Consider the following 26,770-nt stretch of genomic DNA (forward strand, 5'->3'; position numbering starts at 1 on the left):
AGAAGATCTGGGAGAGGTGGAATTCCTCTCACCTTACTTTGCAAAATTGAGACACCATGTGTGAGATAACATGATATAAGATATTAGGCTGCGCAGTTGTAGGCACCAGTTGATATAGTTGTAGTTTAGGAATGTTCTTTATTATCTGAATGAATAATATGATAACAGCTGGTGAAAGTCAACTGATATGCATGCTTCACAATGTATAACCGGTTGGCTGTTTTCTGTATACTTGAAAGGCTAATGTTCTTTATTATCTGCATGAACAATATGATAAAAGCCTGTGAAAGTCAACTGATATACATGCTTCACAATGTATAACTGTCTGTTTCTGCATATTTGCAAGGGCTATGGGTGTATTTTACTATCATAAGCCAATATGTATGTTATTCTCCTTTTTGATTAATAAACGAATTAAAAAAAAAAAATAAAGGAGTGGCTTCAGAACAACTCTGTGACCATTCTTGACTGGCAAAGCCAGAGCCCTGACCTAAACACAATTGAGCATCTCTGGAGAGACCTGAAAATGGCTGTCCACCAACATTCACCATCCAACCTGATGGAACTGGAGAGAATCTGCAAGGAAGAATGGCAGAGGATGCCCAAATCCAGGTGTGAAAAACTTGTTGCATCATTCCCAAGAAGACTCATGGCTGTACTAGCTCAAAAGGGTGCTTCTGCTCAATACTGAGCAAAGGGTCTGAATACTTATGACCATGTGATAATTCAGTTTTTCTTTTTTAATAAATTTGCACAAATTTCTACATTTCTGTTTTTTTTTTTCCAGTCAAGATGGGGTGCAGAGTGTACATTAATAAGAAAAAATGAACTATTTTGAATTTACCAAATGGATGCAATGAAACAAGTAGTGAAAAATTTAAAGGGGCCTGAATACTTTCCGTACCCACTGTATATGTATATATATTACACAGATAGAAGAAAAACTGCAATTCAGAAGCCACGTAGTGTAAAATCACTGCAAGAGCCGACAGGATAGAAGAGATGGATTACATACAATAAATACACATAGAATAGGTAGAATAAGTATGTATGCAGCTAATTGTACATGCACTTAATAAAAGATTATTTTTCATAAAAAAATGGTGTGGGCTCCCGCGTAATTTTTGCAACCAGCAGAGGGAAAGCCGATGGCTGGGGGCCGATGTTTATAGCCTGGGAAGGGGGTGATATAGAAGGGTTAATAGTTTGCCTTTATATCCCTTTGCCTTTAATTCTTCAATTGCCTTTTGCCTTTCATTGCTATGTTTTTTTTATTCTGATGACACCGCAGACTATTAGTCTCTGCTTCAAAGAGACTATTCTTGTTATCATATACACTCACTGGCCACTTTATTAGGTACACCTGTCCAACTGTGTGTTAAGACTTAATTTCTAATCAGCCAATCACATGGCGGCAACTCAGTGCATTTAGGCATGTAGACATGGTCAAGACAATCTCCTGCAGTTCAAACCGAGCATCAGTATGGAGAAGAAAGGTGATTTGAGTGCCTTTGAACGTGGCATGATTGTTGGTGCCAGAAGGGCTGGTCTGAGAATTTCAGAAACTGCTGATCTACTGGGATTTTCACGCACAACCATCTCTAGGGTTTACAGAGAATGGTCCGAAAAAGAAAAAAAATCCAGTGAGCGGCAGTTCTGTGGCCGGAAATGCCATGTTGATGCCAGAGGTCAGAGGAGAATGGGCAGACTGGTTCGAGCTGATAGAAAGGCAACAGTGACTCAAATTGCCACCCGTTACAACCAAGGTAGGCAGAAGAGCATCTCTGAACGCACAGTGCGTCGAACTTTGAGGCAGATGGGCTACAGCAGCAGAAGACCACACTGGGTACCACTCCTCTCAGCTAAGAACAGGAAACTGAGGCTACAATTTGCACAAGCTCATCGAAATTGGACAGTAGAAGATTGGAAAAACGTTGCCTGGTCTGATGAGTTTCGATTTCTGCTGCGACATTCGGATGGTAGGGTCAGAATTTGGCGTAAACAACATGAAAGCATGGATCCATCCTGCCTTGTATCAACGGTTCAGGCTGGTGGTGGTGGTGTCATGGTGTGGGGAATTTTTTCTGGGCACTCTTTGGGCCCCTTGGTACCAATTGAGCATCGTTGCAACGCCACAGCCTACCTGAGTATTGTTGCTGACCATGTCCATCCCTTTATGACCACAATGTACCCAACATCTGATGGCTACTTTCAGCAGGATAATGCGCCATGTCATAAAGCTCGAATCATCTCAGATTGGTTTCTTGAACATGACAATGAGTTTACTGTACTCAAATGGCCTCCTCAGTCACCAGATCTCAATCCAATAGAGCATCTTTGGGATGTGGTGGAACGGGAGATTCGCATCAGGGATGTGCAGCCGACAAATCTGCGCCAACTGTGTGATGCCATCATGTCAATATGGTCCAAAATCTCTGAGGAATGCTTCCAGCACCTTGTTGAATCTCTGCCACGAAGAATTGAGGCAGTTCTGAAGGCAAAAGGGGGTCCAACCCCTTACTAGCATGGTGTACCTAATAAAGTGGCCAGTGAGTGTATGTTCTCAATAGTCAGCAACAACATGTTCTGGGTACATGGTAAACATGGTATGACCCTGGGATAAACGGTGGGGGCCACATGAGCTCCATAGAATTACATATTACTGTAAATGGTATAAAATATTGCCTTGTGTTTCATTACGTCAGATAAAGTGATTTGCCCATGGCCCGTGTGCAGTCTCTTTTGTCTCCAAGCGCTTGTAAATTAAGGGCGTAAACTCCTAATTTGGTCTCACTGGTGATCTAGCATATCGGACTCTGGGTGAGAACAAAACAGCTACGACAGGGGTAATACCCATAAAGCTTCCCAGGCTATTAATATCAGCTCACAACTATATACTTAGCCTTTATTGGCTATTAAAATGGGGGGGGACCATTAAAAAAATGACAAAGGGTCCCCCTATAATAAATAACCAGCAAAGGCTATGCAGACAGCTGTGGACTGATATTAATAGCCTAGGAAAGGGCCATGGATACTGGCCCCACCAGGCTAAAAAGATCAGCTCTCAGCCGCCCCAGAAAAGGTGCATCTCTAAGATGGCAAGTGGCGTGATAGTTGGGTGGATGTCACCTTTGTATTGTCAGGTAACACCAAGCCAGAGGTTATGGAGAGGCATCAATAAGACGCCCCCATTGCTAACCCCATAGTCACATTGTATGAAAACACAGACACCCAGAATAAAGTCCTTTAATTGAAAGAATGACACAGACTCCTTTAGAAAATCTTAATTAAACCATACTTACGACCTCACCCATTCCACTGACGCCCTTATCATCTGCAAAAGAGTTAATAAAACAAACAATATTCCTCAACTTTCCGCAGAGATGCTGCTAATCCATTTGTCCCACGAGGGGTCTAAATCTGCTACATCTAGATGGCAGGCTGCATGGTTGCATGATGCGACCATACAGCCTGTCATCCAGCAGAAACACTGAAAACTCTGTGCTCAGTGTCTCCTTGTGAACTCCTATTCTCTGCCTGAGGGCACAGAGAGCAAGAAAGTTCTCCCGCTCACGGTGCCGTCAGACAGGTCCTGCAAGTTCACAGCCAATGAACTCACTTCACCTAACTGATGTCAGTGGGAGCGCGGTGGGGAAGTACAAATTGTATTTATCACTGACATCTATAGATCTACCTATTCTATTTGAATTTACTGTATGTAATACATCTCTTCTATCCTGTTGGGTCCTGCTGTGATTTTACACTACACGGCTGCTGAATTGCTGGCTTTTCTTCTATGTAATATATGTACATATATATATACTGTATGTGTGTGTATTTTTCAAAGATGCTAACATAAAATGATTCAGAAATACACTTTATACATTGTTAATGTGGTAAATGACTATTCTAGCTGCAAACGTCTGGTTTGTAATGCAATATCTCCATAGGTGTATAGAGGCCCATTTCCAACAACCATCACTCCAGTGTTCTTCCGGTACTTTGTGTTTGCTAACTGTGTAAGAAGGCTAATGGATGGTTAGAATACCCTTGAAAACCTGAAAACCCTTGTGCAAGTATGTTAGCACAGCTGAAAAAAGTTTGGCTGATTAGAGAAGCTATAAACCTGACCTTCCTTTGAGCTAGTTGAGAATCTGGAGCATTACATTTGTTGGTTCCATTAAACTCTCAAAATGGCCTGAAAAAAAAAAAATTCATGTGAAACTCGACACTCTATTCTTGCTCTTAGAAATGAAGGCTATTCCATGCGAGAAATTGCCAAGAAACTGAAGATTTCCTACAACGGTGTGTACTACTCCCTTCAGAGGAGAGCACAAGCAGGCTCTCACCAGAGAAGAGAGAGAAGTGGGAGGCCCCGCTACACAACTGAGCAACAAGACAAGTACATTAGAGTCTGCAGTTTGAGAAATTGACGCCTTACAGGTCCTAAACTGGCAACTTAATTAAATAGTACATGAAAAACGCCAGTGTCAATGTCTACAGTGAAGAGGCGACTCCAGGATGATGGCCTTCAGGGCAGATTGGCAAAGAAAAAGCCATATCTGAGACTGGCTAATAAAAGGAAAAGATTAATACGGGCAAAAGAATACAGACATTGGACAGAGTAAAATTGGAAAAATTGTTATGGACAGACGAATCCAAGTTTGAGGTGTTTGGATCACACAGAAGAACATTTGTGAGACTCAGAACAACTGAAAAGATGTTGAAGTGCAAGTGCGTGAAAAGGCCGTTGTCCACTCTCTGTACGTTCCTCCCATGCCAATGCCTTTTACTTAATAAAGAATTTTCACGACAGAACGGTGAGTGCCATCACTTTTTTTCCTCTTTTCTATAAAATCAATGTATATATGTATATATATATATATATATATATATATATATATATATATATATATATGTGTGTGTCTGTTTTGACGAGTACTTCCTTTGAAAACGATGTGTAAATGACAGAGAATTGCTCTGTGTAAAAGCTCATGTTAAAATCACACTGCGTTCGGATGTACATCGGATGCTAGGTGTGAAAAATCGGATTGTACTCGCATGACACTTGTGCGACACTCGGCTGGGAGATTCGGACCAATTTTTGATATGTTTAGTGTGACTCCAGCCATACCCAGAGAAAGGAGCGGGTCCAGAGCAGAAATGCATTGGTATTAATAAAAATCGATTAGGACTCCCGAGGCTCTTCATTCCCAAAGCCTACCAAAACTTGCAAGTTTCCATTTTTGTCATTATACATCTGGAAGGACCATTTTCTCCAGCCACAGGGCAGCAGCAGTGGCTTCTCATGCCTGTACAGAAGACCTTCATTGAGCGCTACCATCGCTTATACTTATCCTCTACCAGAGCATTGCCCTATCTTGTGTGCGCTTCTGTCCCTCTCCCGAGATCCTCATCATGTGACAAGTGACATTTCAATAACTAAGCCAGCCCAGCAAAATATTGTTGCGTTTTCCCAAGTTTCCCTTGTTGCAAGGTTGTATCCTTCGTTCTCTAGGATAAAGCCAAAGACATCTTGGGGTACTTCTGTGCCTCTACTGGCTGGAAATGCTGCTGGCATAAGTTCTACTGGTGGCCACATGAATGTATTTATCTTGTAATTCTAGAGAATTGGAATCATTTCCTTGTAAGCTGATATTTTAGCTACAATACTTTACAAGCTCTGTAACATTATTTCTGTAATAACCACGTCATGTATTCTTGTTTTATGAAAAAAGCATAAAATCTAATTTCTCAAGACAAAGTATGCAGCGCTAAGGGGGAGTTACAGGTCACTTGAGAGAAGTTAATTAATAAGCACAAAATATATGAAGAGTGTTGGAAATGACAAAGCTGATACTACTGGCCAACACTGCCTGTCAACCCTTATGACCCTTTGTACTGTTTTCTTTGCTGTTACTTAGTAATCTGCCTTGCAAAGCAACACAAAAAAAAAAAAAGAGAGTGTGATTCCATGCCCGAGTACATGTATACATCTAGGACAGACCGCCACACTGCATGGTGGGCGAATGGTTCATTTAATCAAGACCCTTCTACGTCTTGCCAATGCCGAGTCTGCACTCGGAATATGGAATACCGCAGGCGAGTCCTCCGGTGCTGTGAAAACCTATGCGGTGACACAGAACACAATAATTGCTGCATCTCGGATGTGCTGCATCCTGCCGCAATGCAACTAGATTCTCAGCACATGTGTGTTAGGTTATAGGCATGTATAGAAAATACTGACGTGCACTTGAACGATGGATTTTCTGCCAAGAGAACCATATGGTTATTGGTTAGAATGTATAATTTAGAAACTAACTGAGCTTCCTATGTAATCTTCTACTCATGACTGCTTCAGGATCTCTAATTAGTATAATAGTAGCTATGGGCTATATGTATAGTAGCCCGTGACCTAACCGGTTCCAGCCATTACCTTGACATTGGTGGTATAGTCAGCAGGTGACTATGCCAGATATACAATATGGTCACGACCCATTCTGTAGAAGTGCTGGTAGCACGTACTGATCACATATCATCAGAATTACTCCTAGGAAGGTGACCCATCCTATTAGCACATTACCAGTAGTGACTGGCATCATTAGTGTTTTATATTGTCTATATAAGGCAAATAAGAATTCATTCTGCAGTGATGAAAGTGGGCACAAATAAATCAGCAGTGTATATTTTCCTGCATAAGTCTTAAAGGGTTTAACCCGTGATATCTAAACAGGAGTGCACTAGTCTCTCGCTTGCTTCTGCTTGATGGACAGTCTGCACCAGTGGCATGATTGTGCTGTTAGCCCGAATGGCGCTACTATGGTGTTGGCAGCTGTGTCTCTGCAGCAATGGAGGAGTACAGTGGCACTGAACCAAGTTTTCTGAATGCTAAGCTGTGTATAACCTCGCCCACATCACTGATTGGCAGATTCCTATATACACTGTGCATAGGCAGAAAGTTGCCAATGAGTTGTGGGGGCGGGGTTACAAAGAGCTTATGGATATGGATGACTACATGGCACAAGGTTTACTAGTCATCTAGTCATAATATCCTGCTGATAAACCAGTGATGTTTTCAAGACTACTTCAAACAGCCCAGTAAGTGACACATCGCTGGAATCAGGATCTCTGCCTCTTCACATGAGGTAGAAAAACCCTGGTGACAGATTCCCTTTAACTTTTATACAACTGCACATGAGTAGCACCATGAGAGACATAAAACTAAAACTTGATAAAAGAGTCAAAACCATATCACTAGTAGTACAAACTAAGGTAAGAGTCACACGACTTGATTCTTTCGAAACCTCTTCTGCTTTTTTCTTTTCCCCATTGTGACTTACATTTGTGAATGTAGCTTGAGATCTAATAAAGCTGGGGACATATTATCTTCTAGTAAAGAAAGTTAAAGAAATTGTTTTTGACTTACAGCTGCGAGACCGAACCTGACATCACTGCGTCGGCTGCAGAGGCAGTACACGATACTGCAGTGTCCGCAATACAGAAAACGGTCTTCAGAAATAGTTACATGATAAGAAATACAGACTTCACTTCCAGAAGAAATCTCCAGAGCTGGACATGACCTCGAGCGGCTTGGCAGGGAGCACTACACGGTTCAGCATGTGATTTGTGCTGCAGGCACACCTCAATTACAAGATACAGTCTCTGTGCACTTGCACCACCTCATTTCCCTGTTTCAGGCTTGGCTTATACAACTAATAGGGTGAGGCTGCCAGCAATAATGTTTTATTTTCACTAAACACAAGAAAACTATTATTTCTAGAATGAAGAAACCATTTGTTCTGCACTCACCAAGCATCCTCAAAGCTGGTGGCACCTCTTCCACCCCCTCAGGGGAGTACCTCTACTGCCAGCGGCAAGCAGTCTTCTCATATAAATCATCATGTAACATATTTTCTCAAAAAACATTTCACACCAGAAATTGAGGCTGTGACACACATGAAAACCGTAAGTCAGGACTCAAAACATGGGGACACAAAATTTTTGGAGGTGAGGTGTCAAAATTGAAGGAAGGTCCAAGTAATATGGACCATAAAAAGGACTTTACTGTAATGCAGAAATTGTTTTATATGTTGTCTAATATGAATGGTGTATGAGAATAAGAGGAAGGGCTGATCTCAAGAATAATACAGAAAAGGGAACCAAGAGCCATCAGAATGATAACTTGGTTATTCTGGACAATCAATAAAGAATACAAAAAATGTACAAAAAAAGGGCAAGGCTCCATCAATATTATAGGAGACAAGACAGTCAGACACCTAGCAAACGAAAATGAAGACATAGATAGAAATTGTATCAGTTCAGACCGTTCCTTTTGTTATAGTTGGCAGAACTACGTTGGTGCAGTAGGTTTGTCTAGAGCGGTGGTCACGTTCACATGTTCAGTATCTGGTAAGTTTTTTATATCAGTAATTGTAACCCAAAATCAAAAGTGGGGAAAAATTCAGAAGTGGTGACGCGTTTCTATTAGGCAGGGGTCAGACATGCGAGAAACTCGCCAGAGTCTCGCATGTCAATATCCGGAACTGCACTTGGAATCGGAGTGTGCGGCTGCATGTCTTTCTATGCCGGGTATTAAGATGCGAGACTCGTCCAAGTTTCTCGCATGTGTGATCCCGGCCTTAGACTTTTCCTCTGATTGTTCCACTCCTGGTTGTGACTTACAAATACTGGGGTAAATAACTCCCCAAACACTGAATGGTGTGAATGTGGCCTGGCAGTTAAACTAAGAGAACTTAAAGGGAATCTGTCACCCCTTTTTTGAGATATCATATAATGATATCATAGAATCGTAGAGTGGGAAGGGACCTCCTGAGCCATCTAGTCCAACCCCCTGCTCATCATTCATTCAATTGTGTGTCACATAAGGATTCTCTTAGTACTTTTGCTTCCCCCTGACCCCGCACCTTTCATGCATAAATACATCTGAACCGGTATGAAAAAAGGTATTTATGCATGAAAGGTGCGGGGTCAGGGGGAAGCAAAAGTACTAAGAGAATCCTTATGTGACACACAATTGAATGATATCATTATATGATATCTCAAAAAAGGGAGGACAGATTCCCTTTAATGCAGGCAATGTGAAGAAGCTCCACATTGACCGCAGTGTGCACTCCTGACAGATTTGTCACATATTGCTGGACGTTGGACATCTTTCTCTTCTGTACATTGACTCTTACTTGGCTTCATTTCATTTTTGTGCTAAAGAAAAAAGTGAAAAAAGAGTGCACATAGTTAATTCATCTTGCTGTAAAACACCGATAATTATGTTAAAAAAAAAAAAAAAAAGGACTGAATTCATGTGTACATTGCAGGTGCAAAAAGTGGGAGTGACATGCAGATTGTGGCAACGACCATAAATTGTTCCTGTCACAAGGTCCTTCTCCGGTATCACACAATCAACAGAGCGAGGGAAGTGTGAACAATCCCAAGACATTTATTATAGGCAAAATTAGAAGGTCCATAAACAATCCACCACACTGAGGATACAATAGTCCAGAACACGAATGAAGTTCAGTAACAGGATAAAATGTCCAGGGAGATGAGAGTCCAATAACCAGCAGCCAGAGGATAAAATGGGTCCATATGCTTCCCTTTCTCTCTGACATGCTGTGTGATAAGGTGGGATGTTGTCTCTCCATCTCAGAGTCTTTTATACCCCAGAAAGGTAAGCTATTTTTAGAATTACCCAGTGTCCTTCAGTACACCCTCACATTATGTTCCCTCTTTAGAAGTCAACAAATTAGTTTCATAATATAATGCACAATTAGCATATCAGTACGCATCAAAAGACAAAGATAAACACACACTATGTACAGGCAAGCTGCAGACAGTGAAATAGAAATATACACAAAATGTGATCCACATAGCCTATCACACCATCACAACCCCGCACATTACAATTATAGAGACCTTGCCAACTCCATTTTGTCTTAAAGCATAACTGCGCATTTTTTTATGTCACAGCAGGAGTGATATGTCTAATACATGTAAAATACTCCCCAGCCACAGTCTTTTATTCACGGCAAAGCTCCGGTCCTATTCTGCTAGCTGTGATCTCCTGGATCACTCCAGGGTTTGCTGGGTGAGTTAGGGGGTAAGTTCTCAATGTAAGTCTATGAGAGGCAAAACGGGCTCCCACAGAGCTGCACTGAGAATTCATGAAGTTACCTCTGACATCTGGTCAGTCAAAAGCAAGATGGCAGAGTGGGAACGGAACAGTGCCGGGAAGAGCAGAAGATGGCAGGTGGTAAGTATAATACTAGGGTCAGGGAACAGATATTAGGGATACCACTCCAGTGCTGGAATAAAACTTTAAGGAATGACAGGGCACAGGGTAGCTTTGCGGTTGTCAAACTCTCCATTACAGCATTAGTTGAAGCGAACTATAAAACATAATTGGTATATAGTAATATATGACTTCATAAAAGAGAAATATTTTAGTAACAGACCTCAGCCTGGTTTTGGCAATGCAGAGGGGAAGAATCTTATTTGCATATTTGGTGGGAATGTTACACATTTAAGCTTCTTTGGCGCAGTGTCTGAAGTCTAATTTATTCCGTCACAATGATCAATTTGCAGATGGCGCCTGATCAAACTGCTCTCATTGCTCCAATACTGAATGTGCCCAAACATTCTAGAATACTTGTTCCTGGCAGAGAGCATTTCTGTTGCGAAGACATGGAAAACTTGTACAGTTCATCTCCAGTGACTCAAGGCTAAATTAAATTGAATTATTGTGAATCATAAATCATCCAGTATTTTTAAAGGCACATAAGTGTTTTTTGATTGAGTGTGAGATTCTGGATAACCTATGTGCCAGTGATTGACAGTATGCCGGAGGACCCTCCATCCTTTCCCAATATATTCTGCTTCTCTATAAGATAGGACTCATTCAGATCTCAGATGCTCTCGTACAAGTTCTCGCCGTGTTTTTCACAGATGGAACTAATCATACCTATTATAGCCTGTGGGGCTGTTCACACGTCTGTGTATTTTTGAAATTCTCGTATCAAGCTCACCAATGCAATTCTATGCTTCAGTGGGGTGGGTGCACAGTCTGATAGCCGCTGGTGAGTGTCCTTTATTATGTTCTTTACACTTGTGCATTGTGCCCATTGTGGACATATGATGTCCTGATGTTACATGATGAAATATGGACACTTGGTATAATGATACAATGATGATTTTGAGGTTACCATTTCATTAATTATATTACCTTTTTCCTTTTTTACATCAACTTTGCAAACCAGTTTGCTTTCCAGTTCTGTCTCCCTTTGCTGTTTAGCCCATTCTGTTTTGGATTTGACACTATTTTTCCTAACATCCCCCTATATGGATTTGTATTTGATTTTTTAACACACTTCTGTCAATAAATTTATATATTTTTCTACTTTATTATGTGTTGACCTATTTATCGCGTTTTTTGGAGCTTTTTTGCTCATGGTTTGTGTTGCATATTAGTGCGATAGGTCTAATTTTTTCCATGAATGTCCTATTATACTATCTTTGAGAATTGATGTAATCCTTCATTAGGATGACATTTGTCACGAGCATACTACTAATTCAGTGAAAAAAATCAGAGAGCGCTTAGATGTCATCCGTGTACTGTGTTATGAATGGGTCACCGAGGAGGAGAGCAGGTCCAGGCTAAGCCACAGAAAACCAGAGAGGTTGGTACCTAAGCGGATTGCAGACCCTGATCCTATCCACACAACTAGCAGTAGCCGTGGAGCGTACCTACGATGATCCTAGACGCCTCGACACAGCCGGAGAGCTAACTAAGCCTAAAGCAAGAAAGGGGAAATCTAAACTGCCCCAGAGCAGACCCCAAAGGAATAGATAGCCCCCAAGCATTTATTGTTGGTGAGACAAGGTGAAAACACAAACACAGGCAGGAAAATAGACTGAGCAAATGATGGGGCCCACATTGACTAGACAGGACAGGAAAGGAAAGACACTGTCTGCAATCACGCAAAAAAAGTCCTACACGTCTGATGCAAAAACTAATGAAGTCAAACGACTTCGCCCCCCACTATATCAGCACTCTGGTATATTCTGAAAGCAGAGCAAAAACAGACCAATCTAACAGGGGATAAAACAAACTGGAACAAGCAGTAACACATGGGAGGTGATTCAGCACAGCCCCAGCCGGAGCTGGCTAACCCGCACCAAGAAGAGAAAGACAAAACCAGATCAAATGCAAACAGAATAGCAAATAAACCACTTAGCTGAACATGCAGGGACAGAGATGGAGAAAGCAGACTTCAGGAGGAACAGGAAGCAAATCATCAGCAGGGACAGAGGGAGTCGGCTGACTTAAATCCCAATCTGAAACGCCAGATCTCCAATCGTCATCATCATTATCAGGTGGCAAGCCTCTGTCAATCAGATCAGCTCCATTACCTCCAGTAACCACCAGAGGGAGCCCAGAAAGAGAACTCGCAACCCCTCTGTCGATCTGACCAGCTCCACTACCTTCCGTAATAACCAGAGGAAGGCCAGAAAGCGAATTCACAACAGTACCCCCCCCTTGAGGAGGGGTCACCGAACCCTCATCCACACCACCAGGCCGATCAGGATGGGCCCGGTGAAAAGCACGAACCAATCTTTCGGCATGAATGTCAGAAGCAGAGACCCAAGATTTATCCTCCTGGCCATAAACCTTCCATTTGACCAAGTACTGGAGTCCCAGTCTAGCCAAACGAGAATCCAATATTTTCTCTAACTCATACTCCAAATTGCCTTTAACCAATACAGGGTCAGAAGGCGCCACCATAGGAACTACTGGCTCCACAAACCTCTTCAACAAAGATTTATGAAACACGTTATGGATCTTAAACGTAACTAGAAGAGCCAATGGGAAAGAAACGGGATTAAGGATCTCCAAAATCTTATAAGGTCCAATGAATCTTGGCTTGAATTTTGGAGACGCAACCTTCATAGGAATATTCTTTGAAGACAACGAAACCATATCACCCACGTTAAACCGGGGACCAATGGTCCTATGCCGGTTGGAATACCGTTGGGCTTTTTCCTCAGAGTGGGACAACTTATCCACCACTTGGTCCCAAATCTGCTGCATTCTTTCTACCACAGAGTCCACACTTGGGCAGGCCGAAGATTCCACTTGCCCTGAAGAAAATCGAAGATGAAACCCAAAGTTACAGAAAAAGGGCGACATCAAAGTGACAGAACTAGCTCTATTGTTTAGCGTGAATTCGGCCAAGGGCAAAAATGAACCCCAATCATCCTGATCAGCAGATATGAAACATCTCAAATAGGACTCCAAAGTCTGGTTTGTTCTTTCAGTCTGCCCATTGGTCTGAGGATGAAATGCAGAGGAGAAAGATAACTGAATTCCCAGCTTGGAACAAAAAGCTCTCCAAAATCTGGAAACAAACTGGACTCCTCTGTCCGACACAATGTTCTCAGGAATCCCGTGCAACCGAACTACCTGTTGTAAAAACAAGGACACCAACTTACAAGAAGATGCCAACTTTGGGAGTGGTACAAGATGGACCATCTTAGAAAATCAATCACAAATCACCAAGATAACAGTCATTCTCTGAGAGACAGGAAGATCGGAAATAAAATCCATTGAGATATGGGTCCATGGCCTCCTGGGCACCGGCAGGGGCATCAACAACCCACTAGAACGAGAACAGGGCTTGGACCAAGAACAAGTCCCACAGGACTGAACAAAATTCTCCTGACATAACGAGATAAGGCAGGCCACCAAAAAGGCCGACTCACCAAATCTCTGGTGCCAAAAATACCTGGATGACCAGCCAACGCGGAGCAATGAATTTCAGACATTACTCTTTTCCTCCACTGGTCAGGGACATATAATTTTCCCATAGGGTAACGTTCTGGTTTGTCCTCCTGAAATTCCTCCAGGGCATGTGTCAAATCAGGTGAAATAGCAGAAAGAACTACACCCTCATTTAGAATGGTAGTAGGTTCGGTCACATCAAGAGAATCCGCAAACAAACTCCTAGAAAGGGCGTCCGCCTTAACATTCTTAGTGCCCAGAAGAAAAGAGACCACAAAATAAAAAACGCGTGAAAAACAAGGCCCACCTAGCCTGTCTAGGATTCAAGTGTTTGGCTGATTCAAGATAAATCAAATTCTTGTGGTCGGTGAGGACCACAACTTGACGTCTAGCTCCCTCCAACCAATGTCTCCACTCATCAAATGCCCATTTCATGGACAACAATTCCCGATTCCCCACGTCATAGTTGCGATCAGATGGGGAGAATTTTCGAGAAAAGAAGGCACAGGGATTCATCCTAGAAGTCACCGGATCTTTTTGGGACAAAACGGCTCCTGCACCAATCTCAGAAGCATCTACCTCCACCTGAAATGGGAGTGAGACATCAGGTTGCCATAGAACCGGAGCAGAAGTGAATCTCCGCTTAAGCTCCTGAAATGCCGAGACTGCCTCTGGAGACCAATTCACTACATCAGCGCCCTTTTTGGTCAAATCAGTCAGTGGTTTAACCAATACAAGAAAAACTACTTATACATTTAGAAATTAGCAAAACCTAAAAACTTCTGGAGAGCCTTCAAAGAAGTGGGCTGAACCCAATCATAAATGGACTGTATCTTGGCCGGGTCCATTTCAATAGCAGATGGGGACAGAATAAATCTCAAAAATGAAATCCTCTGTACACCAAAAAGGCACTTCAATCCCTTAACATACAGAGAATTTTCCCTCAAAATCCGGAACACAGTCCGGACATGTTCCACATGAGAATCTCAATCACTGGAAAAGATCAAAATATCATCAAGATAAATGAACAAAAACTTATCCACAAAGTCCCGGAAAATATCGTTCATAAAAGATTGGAAGACAGAAGGGGCATTAGTGAGCCCAAAAGGCATCACCAGGTACTCAAAATGTCCATCCGGAGTATTAAACGCCGTCTTCCATTCATCCCCGTCCTTGATGCGAATAAGATTACACGCCCCCCTGAGGTCAAGCTTGGTAAACCAACATGCACTTTTAACTCTGGATCTCCTCATACCTTTCCAATCGCACATTCAGCGTCTCCCACTCCGACACCACCTCCTCATCTCACCCTCTCTCTGTTGGAGTCCCCCAAGGCTCTGTTTTAGGACCCATACTCTTCTCAATCTATACCCTTGGTCTGGGGCAACTCAAAGTCCCACGGATTCCACTACCACCTTTATGCTGATGACACTCAGATCTACCTCTCTGGCCCAGACGTGACCTCTCTGCTGTCCAGAATCCCAGAGTGTCTATCAGCCATATCATCCTTCTTCTCCTCTCGCTTCCTCAAACTCAATGTAGACAAATCTGAACTCATCATCTTTCCTCCATCTCACAGATCCTCCTTACCCGACCTAGCTATAACAATTAATGACATCACACTTTCCCCAGTACCAGAAGTCCGCTGCCTCGGAGTAACCTTTGACTCTGCCCTGTCCTTCAAACCGCACATCCAAGCTCTTTCTACCTCCTGTCGTCTCCAGCTCAAAAATATTTCCAGAATCCGTCCTTTCCTCAACCCTCAATCTACTAAAATGCTTGTGCATGCCCTTATCTCCCGCCTCGACTACTGCAACATCCTTTTCTGTGGTCTCCCTGCTAACACCCTCGCACCTCTCCAGTCCATCCTTAACTCTGTCGCCTGACTAATTCATCTCTCTCCTCGCTACTCCTCCGCTTGTCCCCTCTGCAAATCTCTTCACTGGCTCCCATTCCCTCAGCGTATCCAGTTCAAATTACTAATACTGACCTACAAGGCCATCTATAACCTGTCTCCCCATATGTCTCTTAACTAATCTCCCGATACCTTCCCTGACGTAATCTCCGGTCCTCCCCAGACCTCCTTCTCTCCACCACACTTATTCGCTCCTCACCCAACCGTCTCCAAGACTTCTCCCGAATAGCCCCTATTCTCTGGAATTCTTTGCCCCAACAAGTCCCACCTCTTCAAGAAAGCCTACAGCCTGCAATGACCCCTCTACCTCCTTCTCTCTCACCACTACCGGTGATATCACCTCAACCAACACCGGAACTGCTGCAACCCACCAACCTACTGTCTCCTTCCTCACCATCCTGTAGCATGTAAGCCCGAAAGGGCAGGGTCCTCTCTCCCCTCTGTATCAGTCTGTCATTGTTAGTTTGTTTACTGTAAGTGATATCTGTAATTTGTATGTAACCCCTTCACATGTACAGCACCATGGAATCAATGGTGCTATATAAATAAATAATAAATAATAAAATAAATCAGAAATCAGGGGTAACGGGTACTGATATTTAACAGTGATTTTGTTAAGGGAACGATAGTCAATACAAGGCCTTAATGAACCATCTTTCTTGGTCACAAAAAAAAAAAACCAGCACCTAAAGGTGAAGAGGATGGTCTAATATGACCCTTCTCCAACGACTCCTTGATATAAGATCGCATAGCATCATGTTCGGGTACCGATAAATTGAAAAGCCGACCCTTGGGAAATTTACACCCGGGCATTAACTCAATTGTACAGTCATAACTCCTATGAGGAGGCAAAGACGCAGACTTACTTTCATCAGAAAAATTAGCCAAATAGTCAGGAATATCATGAGACTAGGGAGAGGTGGAGAAAACAGGAGTGTCACTAAGAACTCATTGACAACCCCAACTCACCACAGACACAGATTTCCAATCCAAAACAGGATTATGAGTTTGCAACCAAGGAAAACCCAGAACAATAGTATCATGCAAATTGTGCAACACCAAAAATTTACAATTTTCTTGGTGGTCTGGGGCGACCCGCATTATCACCTGGGTCCAAAACTGGGGTTTATTCTCCGCCAAAGGAGTAGCATCAATACCCCTCAAAGGGATAGGAGTCCGCAGGGGTATCATGGGAAAACCACAACATTAAGCAAAGTCCAAATCCATCAGATTCAAAGCTGCTCCTGAATCTACAAAAAGCCTTAGCAGAAAATGTAGACAAGGAGCAGATCAGGGTAATCGCCAAAAGAAACTTAGGCTGTTCACTGCCCACTGCAAATGTGTGAGCAAAATGCTTTTCTCGTTTAGGGCAGACAGAAATAGTATGGGAGGCGTCGCCACAGAAAAAACACAGCTTATTACGCCTTCTAAACTCCTGACGTTGCGCCCTAGACAAAACCCTATCACATTGCATGGGTTCAGACGTTCGTTCGAAAGGCGGCAACGCCTCTCATGTAGTTTTACGTTCACTTAAACGCCGATCAATTTGAATGGCCAATGACATAGAATCGCCTAGACCAGAGGGAACAGGAAATCCCACCATAACATATTTTATGGTTTCTGCCAAACCCTTCCGAAAGAGAGCTGCTAGGGCATCGTCATTTCATTTAGTAAGGACCGCCCACTTTCGGAATTTTTGACAATATAACTGCAGAATCCTGGCCCTGGTTCAATGCCAATAAGGTTTTCTCAGCTTGATCAATAGCATTAGGTTCATCATACAACAACCCCAAGGCTTGAAAAAACGCGTCCACATTAGCCAAAATAGGATCTCCGGGTGTCTAAGAAAAGGCCCAATCCTGGGGATCGCCGCGCAGCAGGGAAATGACAATTTTAACCTGCTGCACAGAGCTCCCCGATGAGTTAGGTTTCAAAGCAAAACATAGGTTACAATTATTCTTAAAATTCAAAAATTTAGACCGATCCCCAAAAAACACATCAGGAGTAGGGATTTTTGGTTCAACAGCAGATGATTGAGCGAGATAGGCAGAAATTCCCCGCACTTCAGCAGCAAGCTGCTCAACACGATCAGACAATTGCTTAGTCTCCATTTAGAGAAAAAAAAAAGAATCTCCTCCTGCTGCCCCACAAAAAAAATGAGGAAAAAATATATACAGTCATATGTTAAAGTTTGGGCACCCCTATTAATGTTAACCTTTTTTCTTTATAACAATTTTGGTTTTTGCAACAGCTATTTCAGTTTCATATATCTAATAACTGATGGACTCAGTTATATTTCTGGATTCAAATGAGGTTTATTGTACTAACAGAAAATGTGCAATCTGCATTTAAACAAAATTTGACCGGTGCAAAAGTATGGGCACCCTTATCATTTTCTTGATTTGAACACTCCTAACTACTTTTTACTGACTTCCTGAAGCACTAAATTGGTTTTGTAACCTCATTGAGCTTTGAACTTCATAGCCAGGTGTATCAAATCATGAGAAAAGGTATTTAAGGTGGCCACTTGCAAGTAGTTCTCCTATGAAGAGTGGCATCATGGGCTCCTTAAAACAACTCTCAAATGATCTGAAAACAAAGATTATTCAACATAGCTTTTCAGGGGAAGGAAACAAAAAGTTGTCTCAGAGATTTAACCTGTCAGTTTCCACTGTGAGGAACATAGTAAGGAAATGGAAGAACACAGGTACAGTTCTTGTTAAGCCCAGAAGTGGCAGGCCAAGAAAAATATCAGAAAAGCAGAGAAGAAGAATGGTGAGAACAGTCAAGGACAATCCACAGACCACCTCCAAAGACCTGCAGCATCATCTTGCTACAGGTGGTGTCACTGTGCATCGGTCAACAATACAGCGCACTTTGCACAAGGAGAAGCTGTATGGGAGAGTGATGCGAAAGAAGCCGTTTCTGCAAGCACGCCACAAACAGAGTCGCCTGAGGTATGCAAAAGCACATTTGGACAAGCCAGTTACATTTTGGAAGAAGGTCCTGTGGACTGATGAAACAAAGATTGAGTTGTTTGGTCATACATAAAGGCGTTATGCATGGAGGCTAAAAAACACAGCATTCCAAGAAAAACACTTGCTACCCACAGTAAGATTTGGTAGAGGTTCCATCATGCTTTGGGGCTGTGTGGCCAATGCCGGCACCGGGAATCTTGTTAAAGTTGAGGGTCGCATGGATTCAACTCAGTATCAGCAGATTCTTGACAATAATGTGCAAGAATCAGTGACGAAGTTGAAGTTATGCAGGGGATGGATATTTCAGCAAGACAATGATCCAAAACACCGCTCCAAATCTACTCAGGCATTCATGCAGAGGAACAATTACAATGTTCTGGAATGGCCATCCCAGTCCCCAGACCTGAATATCATTGAACATCTGTGGGATGATTTGAAGCGGGCTGTCCATGCTCGGCAACCATCAAACTTAACTGAACTGGAATCTTTTTGTAAACAGGAATGGTCACAAATACCTTCATCCAGGATCTCATTAATAGCTACAGGAAGCGACTAGAGGCTGTTATTTTTGCAAAAGGAGGATCTACGAAATATTAATATTACTTTTATGTTGAGGTGCCCCTACTTTTGCACTAGTCAAATTTTGTTTAAATGCAGATTGCACATTTTCTGTTAGTACAATAAACCTCATTTGAATCCAGAAATATAACTGAGTCCATCAGTTATTAGATATATGAAACTGAAATAGCTGTTGCAAAAACCAAAATTGTTATAAAGAAAAAAGGTTAACATTAATAGGGGTGCCCAAACTTTAACATATGACTGTATATAAAAAAAAAAATCCTGACACTTTTTTTTTTTTTAAATTCTTTCCTACTTCGAGTACCCTAGAGTCTACAGTTAGGCTGGTGATTCTGTTATGATTGGGTCACCGAGGAGGAGAGCAAGCCCAAGCTAAGCCACAGAAAACCAGAGAGGTTGGTAACTAAGCGGATTGCAGACCCCTGATCCTATCCACACAACTAGCAGTAGCCGTGGAGCGTACCTACGATGATCCTAGACGCCTCGACACAGCCGGAGAGCTAACTAAGCCTAAAGCAAGAAAGGGGAAATCTAAACTGCCCCAGAGCAGACCCCAAAGGAATAGATAGCCCCCAAACATATAATGTCGGTGAGACAAGATGAAAACACAAACACAGGCAGGAAAATAGACTGAGCAAATGATGGGGCCCACACTGACTAGACTGGACAGGAAAGGAAAAATACTGTCTCCAATCACGCAAAAAACCCTGCAAAAAGTCCAACACGTCTGATGCAAAAAACACTGAAGTCACACGACTTCGCCCCCCACTATATCAGCACTCTGGTATATTCTGAAAGCAGAGCAAAAACAGACCAATCTAACAGGGGATATAAAACAAACTGGCACAAGCAGTAACATAAGGGCGGTGATTCAGCACAGCCCCAGCCAGAGCTGGCAGACCCGCACCAAGAAGAGAAAGACAAAACCAGATCAAATGCAAACAGAATAGCAAATAAACCACTTAGCTGAACATGCAGGGACAGAGCTGGAGAAATCAGACCTAAGGAGGAACAGGAAACAAATCACCAGCAGGGATAGAGGGAGTCGGCTGTCTTAAATCCCAATCTGAAACCCCAGATCTCCATCATTATTATCAGGTGGCAAGAGTCTGTCAATCAGATCAGCTCCATTACCTCCAGTAACCACCAGAGGGCGCCCAGAAAGAGAACTCGCAACCCCTCTGTAGATCTGACCAGCTCCACTACCTTCAGTAATAACCAGAGGGAGGCCAGAAAGCGAATTCACAACAGTACTGTCTATTTTTGCTAGACTGTTTAATATGAGCTGAGAAACCTTCATCATTGTTTTTCCACCCAAGTAAAAACGGAGGAAACTGTGACCAAACTCTGACGGTAAAATCTGGCACCTTGACCAAACTCTGATTACATAAAAAAAAAAAAACTGATGAAACAAGTACTTTTATTTCGTATGCAAGAAATCACTGATATCTGAATGAGCCCTTATACCAAGTCTCTAATTTGTAAAATTCCATTGTTCAAATGATACAGGAAAGATGTATATCTTTGTACCGTGTTAGCCAGTGGATAGAAAAATATTCAGGATTGAGAGTCCTCAGTAGTTGATACCTTTTAATGGCTAACTGAAAAGATGGTAATACATTGCAAGCTTTCGAGACTACTCAGGTCTCTTCATCAGGCTAGACTAATACAAAATTGTTCAAATTGTTCATTGTTCAAATGAGAAACTCGCGTCTCAATATTCGGCAGTGCTGCCGGCACATAGACTGGAGCGCTCAGATTCATTGAAATACATACAGTTGAGAGATCCGGTCCCAGTGCTTGGTATTGAAACGCGAGACTCGTGCGAGTTTCTCGCAAGTGTGACCCCGGCCTTAGGAGTTGTCCTGGTAGTGGACAACCCCTTTAACATACTATATTTTAATTTACCATTGATATTAGTTTCCATTTTTACTTGGTCGGATTGCTCCCCTGGCTTGTCTGTGTTACTAAATACTTGCATTTCTCATGAAATAATTTTAGAATGTCTTCCAGGAAAACTTTGTGACCAAGGGAAACTTCCGAAACGTGTGTTGGGGTGTGCCTCACACGGTGACCACCATACACCTAGGTAATCTATTACTTTGTTTGCCTGTGGATTTGGCTTGATATAGCTCTTGCTTATGTCTATTTGACACTGTATTCTTTTAATAAATAGCCATTATTACCTTCCTACTTATTGTTATATTTGGGATTTACAGCACCTTTTGCCCAATTAACGCATTGCATATTATAATTGTGACCAGTCCTTCCTCCCTTTGTTCCTTCTCCCCCCCCTTTCCTTGCAGAAGCACTTTATTATATCTCCAGTGTTGCTTATTTATTTAATCATCAATTTTATCACCATAAGTTTTGTATGTACTAGCTTCCAACATTTTGCAGTTAGTCTATATTGTCACTTTGCACTTATAATTTGTATTATGACTGATATTATTCATTTATTTTTTTTATTTTATTGCTTGCTGAGGTTTGCACATATTTTCATTCATATCATCTATAATAGTAATTTGTGCCACATTGCAAGTACAATATTTGTTTTTAGTGTTCCCTCCCCTTTTCCTTCCCCCTCCCCCTTCCTTTCTCTATATTCTAGTGCTATGCCTATTATTTTATTAGTTGGTTATATATATAACACCTGGTGTATTGTTTTTTATTGATCATTTTTTAATATTTAATCTTTAATATTGATCATTGTATTTAATTATTACTATTTGGTTCATTTGTTGTCCATGTATGCACCTTTTTGTTTGCGGTGCTACATTTTACCCCCACTAATAAAGGTACTTTAGCCTTAATTAATTTTTATTATCCGTAGAATTTTTTTATCCTTGTTCGGCGTCCTTCTTTGGATCTAGACTGTGCAGGGACATAGTATGTAGGTAAGCGCCACAGAAACACCAAGTTGCCAATTTATTAACAAAATTTGTAGATGGACAAATGGTTCTATCCTTAACAGGTCAATAATCAGCTGCCAACCACAGAACAATCGCATTAACATTCATTCTGTATCTCGTTATACTGGACTGCATTTGATGATATAAAGTGAGGTGCAAGTTACCCTCCCTAGTATCAAAATGCTGAAAGAATTCACTGCAGACCGTGAAAGAATTCTTCCGTTTTATCCCATAAAGTTTGTGTTGTCATATGTAAAAGGGTTTTTAAAAAGAGAACTGATCAACTTTTTATGTCATTGATTGGCACAGGTTATGAGCAGCCAATGGACCTCAACAGATTATGCCTCTATGCAGATTTACAGCAAAATATTCTCGAAAATTGTCATTTCATGCAAAATATGACTCTTTACTAGAACAGTCATGTACTGGGAGCTGCCAGATCCTATTCAGGCATCACAGTGGCATGGGAGACATCTGCATAAAGGACAGATGCCTAAAGCATGGGAAAGATAAGAGAGTTGGACAAATGGACATAATAACAAGAAACAAAACTTCTACAAAAGAAATGAAAAAAAAAAAAAAAGATAATTAAGAAGCACAACTACTAAAAAAAAATAGAAAAAGATATTAAAAAAAAAACAACACAAAACACAGAATGAGAGCTCTAGAGCACACCAGACACTCACGGTGGGTTGTCACATTTTCTCTGGCGGAATCTTGCTCCAGTTCCACACGTGCGGCTGCACATGCTCCACGGGCTCCATGCACTCCAGTCTCCATCCACATGATGAGGGATCGGGGTCTTGCTCACACACTCCCCAGCTCTGCACCACTGTAATACAAACACCCAACACTGACTGGACTATCCATACTGGCATACAAAATAGAATAGAACAGAACCCCGTATGACAGCTCTATAGGTGTATTAATGAGTTTCACAACAAGAGAAGTCCGGGAGTATTTGAACGAGTTTCTGCTCTGCATTACTTTATGCTACTCTTCAGAATAATCGCCTCTGCCATAGTAACACTGACTCATAATGGAAACCAATACCAGATCTGTTGTCCTGTAGAACACTAAAGAATAGACCTCATAAACCTAAATAGTGTCTGTCTGGATTTTGGATATTCAAGAAACAAGCTGGAAGCTGGAGACTGCTGTATTAACAGTACAATAGCCTAAACAGGCAACAGAACTCCTGACAGACGCCCTAATACATATGTGAGCAGAACCTAAATATGAAGACAACATGAACAAGTTTAATATAAATAGTTTCCATATTTTCTAATACATTACATTTTATTCAATCTTTTCTACAACATGACGCACATGCTCACCTTATCTGCACCACATTCCGTGCCATCCAGTGGTGGGTCCAGTTTGGTTTTGCAAGAAGCATCTCCTTCCACCAGACACCACAGACCAGCACACATCAAATGCTGAAATCAAATTGTAAAATGTAAAATTTACTGCAATAGGCATAAATCTGATGGTAGGTCCACTGTAGGATCGTAGTTCATGTACTGTACTCACAGTTGTAGTAACATGCCCCCTTTAATGCTCTAGAACAAGTAAAGATGTAGTAGGACAAGGAGGACATGCTGGAAGGGGAGGTTCTAAAGTGTTGACCCTTCAAATTGAGCATTGGCTGCCAAATATCTGCTCCACTATGAAGCTATTGAGAAACATGTCACAGACTTGATGTATCTCTTAATGTCACGTTGGCCAGTGTCCGTTTCTTAACAGTAACAGGGCATGAAGTTATAAGAGGTTTTGTCCCTGCACACTGAGAAGCGAAACACACAGATGACAACAAGTGAGAATTACCAGAGAGATTTCACTAAGGGCGTGGCCTTTTTCCTCTTTCTGATGCTAACAAATCACAAGCAGGCAGCACCACAATGGAGAAAGAAGAACACGCCTCCACAATAGCACTGACAGTCTGCTCTCACTGCACAGTGATGACGTGCTGGAAAGCAGCAGATCTGAGTGTGAGTAACTGAAAGCTTTCATCTCTGGCAGTTTAATTACAAACACTGGTAGAAGCCGTCCTCTCATAGGGCTGCCAGCTCTGCCGACCATAATCAAGCATATGCAAAGGGAAAAATAACATGCCTGCACTATAGCTTAGAACAGGCTCAGTGTGCAACATAGTGACAGTCTGCTCTCCTCGCTGAAGAGTGATTACAAAGCAGACCTTAGTATGATTAATAGCTGTCAACTCCAGTAGTCAGTGTGAATGTAGGAGCAGGACAGCAAAGTTGGCACCACTACACTTGCTTTGGCAACACTAAGAGTTGGCAGCACGGTGGCTCAGTGGTTAGCACTGTAGCCTTGAAGTGCTGGGGTCCGCGAAGGACAACATCTACGAGTAGTTTGTATGCTTTCCCGTGTTTGCAAGAGTTTCCTCTGAAGTACTCCAGTTTCCTTCCACCCTCCAAAGACATACTGCTAAGGAATTGCGATCACCATCATTGGGAAAAGTGATGATGATGAGATGAAAGCTGCTAATCACACTCGGCTCTGCTGTGCTCAGCATATGTCAGTGCTCTGCAGCATGTTGTTTACTGTGAGCATCATGCGTGGCCTAAACGTGCTACAATGGACTGCAGTATCTCTGGATTTGTCTCCCAGTTAGAACATCTGTGAGTTCATTGGTGGGCAATTCCAAACAGCAGCGGATCTTGATGAATTTTGTGTCCAAGAGCATTCAGCGTGGCAGAACATTCCTCAGACAACCATGAATAACCTCACTGATAGCAGCAGGCGTGTAAGTGTGTGTATTTCAGCGCGCTGTGCTCACACTCCCTGCTTAAAAAATTAAAAAAATTTTGAAAATGTTGTTTCCATTTTGTTCATAATTTGCATATCACCAACAAGTCTATCCAACCTGTGATTTCCATAATTTCATGATATTTACTTAGTGGTGTTGAAATTTCAATGTGGATCAGTTAAGTTTTCACCAAACATCTTAGACAACTCCAAATTTGCCTTGTCTGCCCAGAGCACACTGTTAGACTGTTAGGCTGCATTCACACGTCACGCTTTTTTCGCGGCGGTTTTAAACGTGCGATTTTGCCGCGAAAAATAAGCATCCCATGCAATCCTATGGGATTCCGCAATGCTGTGCTAATGCCGCTTTTTTTTCCGCGGTGGAATCGCTTTGCGGTAAAAAACGCAGCATGCTCATTAATTTAGCGGAATCGCGGCGATTCCGCCCACATAGGAATGCATTGTTCTGCTTACTTTCCGCATGTGGCTGTGCCCACCATGCGAAAAGTAAGCAGAACATTTGCGGATGGTACCCACGGTCCGGAGGAGAGGAGACTGTCCTCCGGGCTGTGGGTATCATATCCCTGTAAAAAATAGAATTAAAATAAAAAATATTGTTATTCTCAACTTCCGGCGTCCCGCGCAGCCTTCCCGCCTCTCTCCACGCTCCCAGCATCTTCCGATCCCAGTAATCCTTTGCGAGAATGACCGCGATGACGTCTCTCGGTCATTCGTGCAAAGGATTACAGGGACCGGAAGATGCCGGGAGCGTGGAGAGAGGCGGGAAGGCTGCGTGGAAAGCCGGAAGGAGAGAATAACCATATTTTTTATTTTTTTTATTATTTTTTACATCCTATCTTTTACTACTGATGCTGCATAGGCAGCATCAGTAGTAAAAAGTTGGTCACACTTGTCAAACACTGTGTTTGACGAGTGTGACCAACCTGTCAATCAGTTCTCCAAGCGATGCTCCAGATCGCTTGGAAAATGCTAGCATTCTGCAAGCTAATTACGCTTGCAAATCGCTAGTTTTTCCGCGGGAAAATTACGGGAATTTAAAATGCGATTTTCTCGCGGAATGGAATTCCGGAATTCTCGCGGTAACTTCCGCGAGAGTTCCGCTACGTGTGAACGTAGCCTAAGATTTACTAAATTATTGCTAAATAGTGTTTCTTGTTCAATTACTGTATATCACCATATAGTTAAATCAACTGTGTGAATTAAAACAAGAAAACTTTACTAGACTTGTGGTTACTCTTTTACACATCTGGAGATGGTTCATATCTTTAGCGCTCTGCCAGTAGATATTAATAAAGATACAAGACAAGTAAAACATAAACATAAGATACAGACACAACTAGGCAGAAATCGTCTTTGAATGCACATAAGAGCATTACTGCTGCCGTCATTCCAGTCTCTTTAAGGCTGGGTTCACAAGTAGCTTTTTTTTGTCGTTTTCGCGGCGATTTTAAACGCGAGATTTTGCCGCAAAAAAACAGCATCCCATGCAATCCTATGGGATTCCGCAATGCTGTGCTAATGCTGCGGATTTTACCGCAGAGGAATCGCATCGCGGTAAAATACGCAGCATGCTCATTAATTTAGCGGAATCGCGGCGATTCCGCCCACATAGGAATGCATTGTTCTGCTTACTTTCCGCATGTGGCTGTGCCCACCATGCGAAAAGTAAGCAGAACATTTGAGGATGGTACCCACGGTCCGGAGGAGAGAAGACTGTCCTCCGGGCTCTGGGTACCATATCCCTGTGAAAAAAAGAATTAAAATAAAAAATATTGCTATTCACACATTCCGGCGTCCC

The 26,770-nt window shown here is 42.2% G+C and overlaps 1 protein-coding gene across 3 annotated transcripts in view; it reads right to left on the reverse strand.

Moving 5' to 3' along the window:
* The window catches only part of ADAMTS17 (ADAM metallopeptidase with thrombospondin type 1 motif 17), a 428,881-nt gene that overhangs the window by 179,088 nt on the left and 223,023 nt on the right, over positions 1 to 26,770 (reverse strand). For all 3 annotated transcript variants that reach the window (XM_073568808.1, XM_073568807.1, XM_073568809.1), the window contains exons 11-12: positions 23,517 to 23,618; positions 22,866 to 23,011 (exon numbers count right to left, since the gene is read on the reverse strand). In XM_073568808.1, the coding sequence (XP_073424909.1) occupies positions 22,866 to 23,011; positions 23,517 to 23,618 (248 nt within the window). The remainder of the gene's footprint in view (positions 1 to 22,865; positions 23,012 to 23,516; positions 23,619 to 26,770) is intronic.

Source organism: Dendrobates tinctorius, unplaced genomic scaffold (assembly GCF_039654945.1).
Source record: "Dendrobates tinctorius isolate UK_male_01 unplaced genomic scaffold, ASM3965494v1 ptg000022l, whole genome shotgun sequence".
Taxonomy (NCBI): domain Eukaryota; kingdom Metazoa; phylum Chordata; class Amphibia; order Anura; family Dendrobatidae; genus Dendrobates; species Dendrobates tinctorius.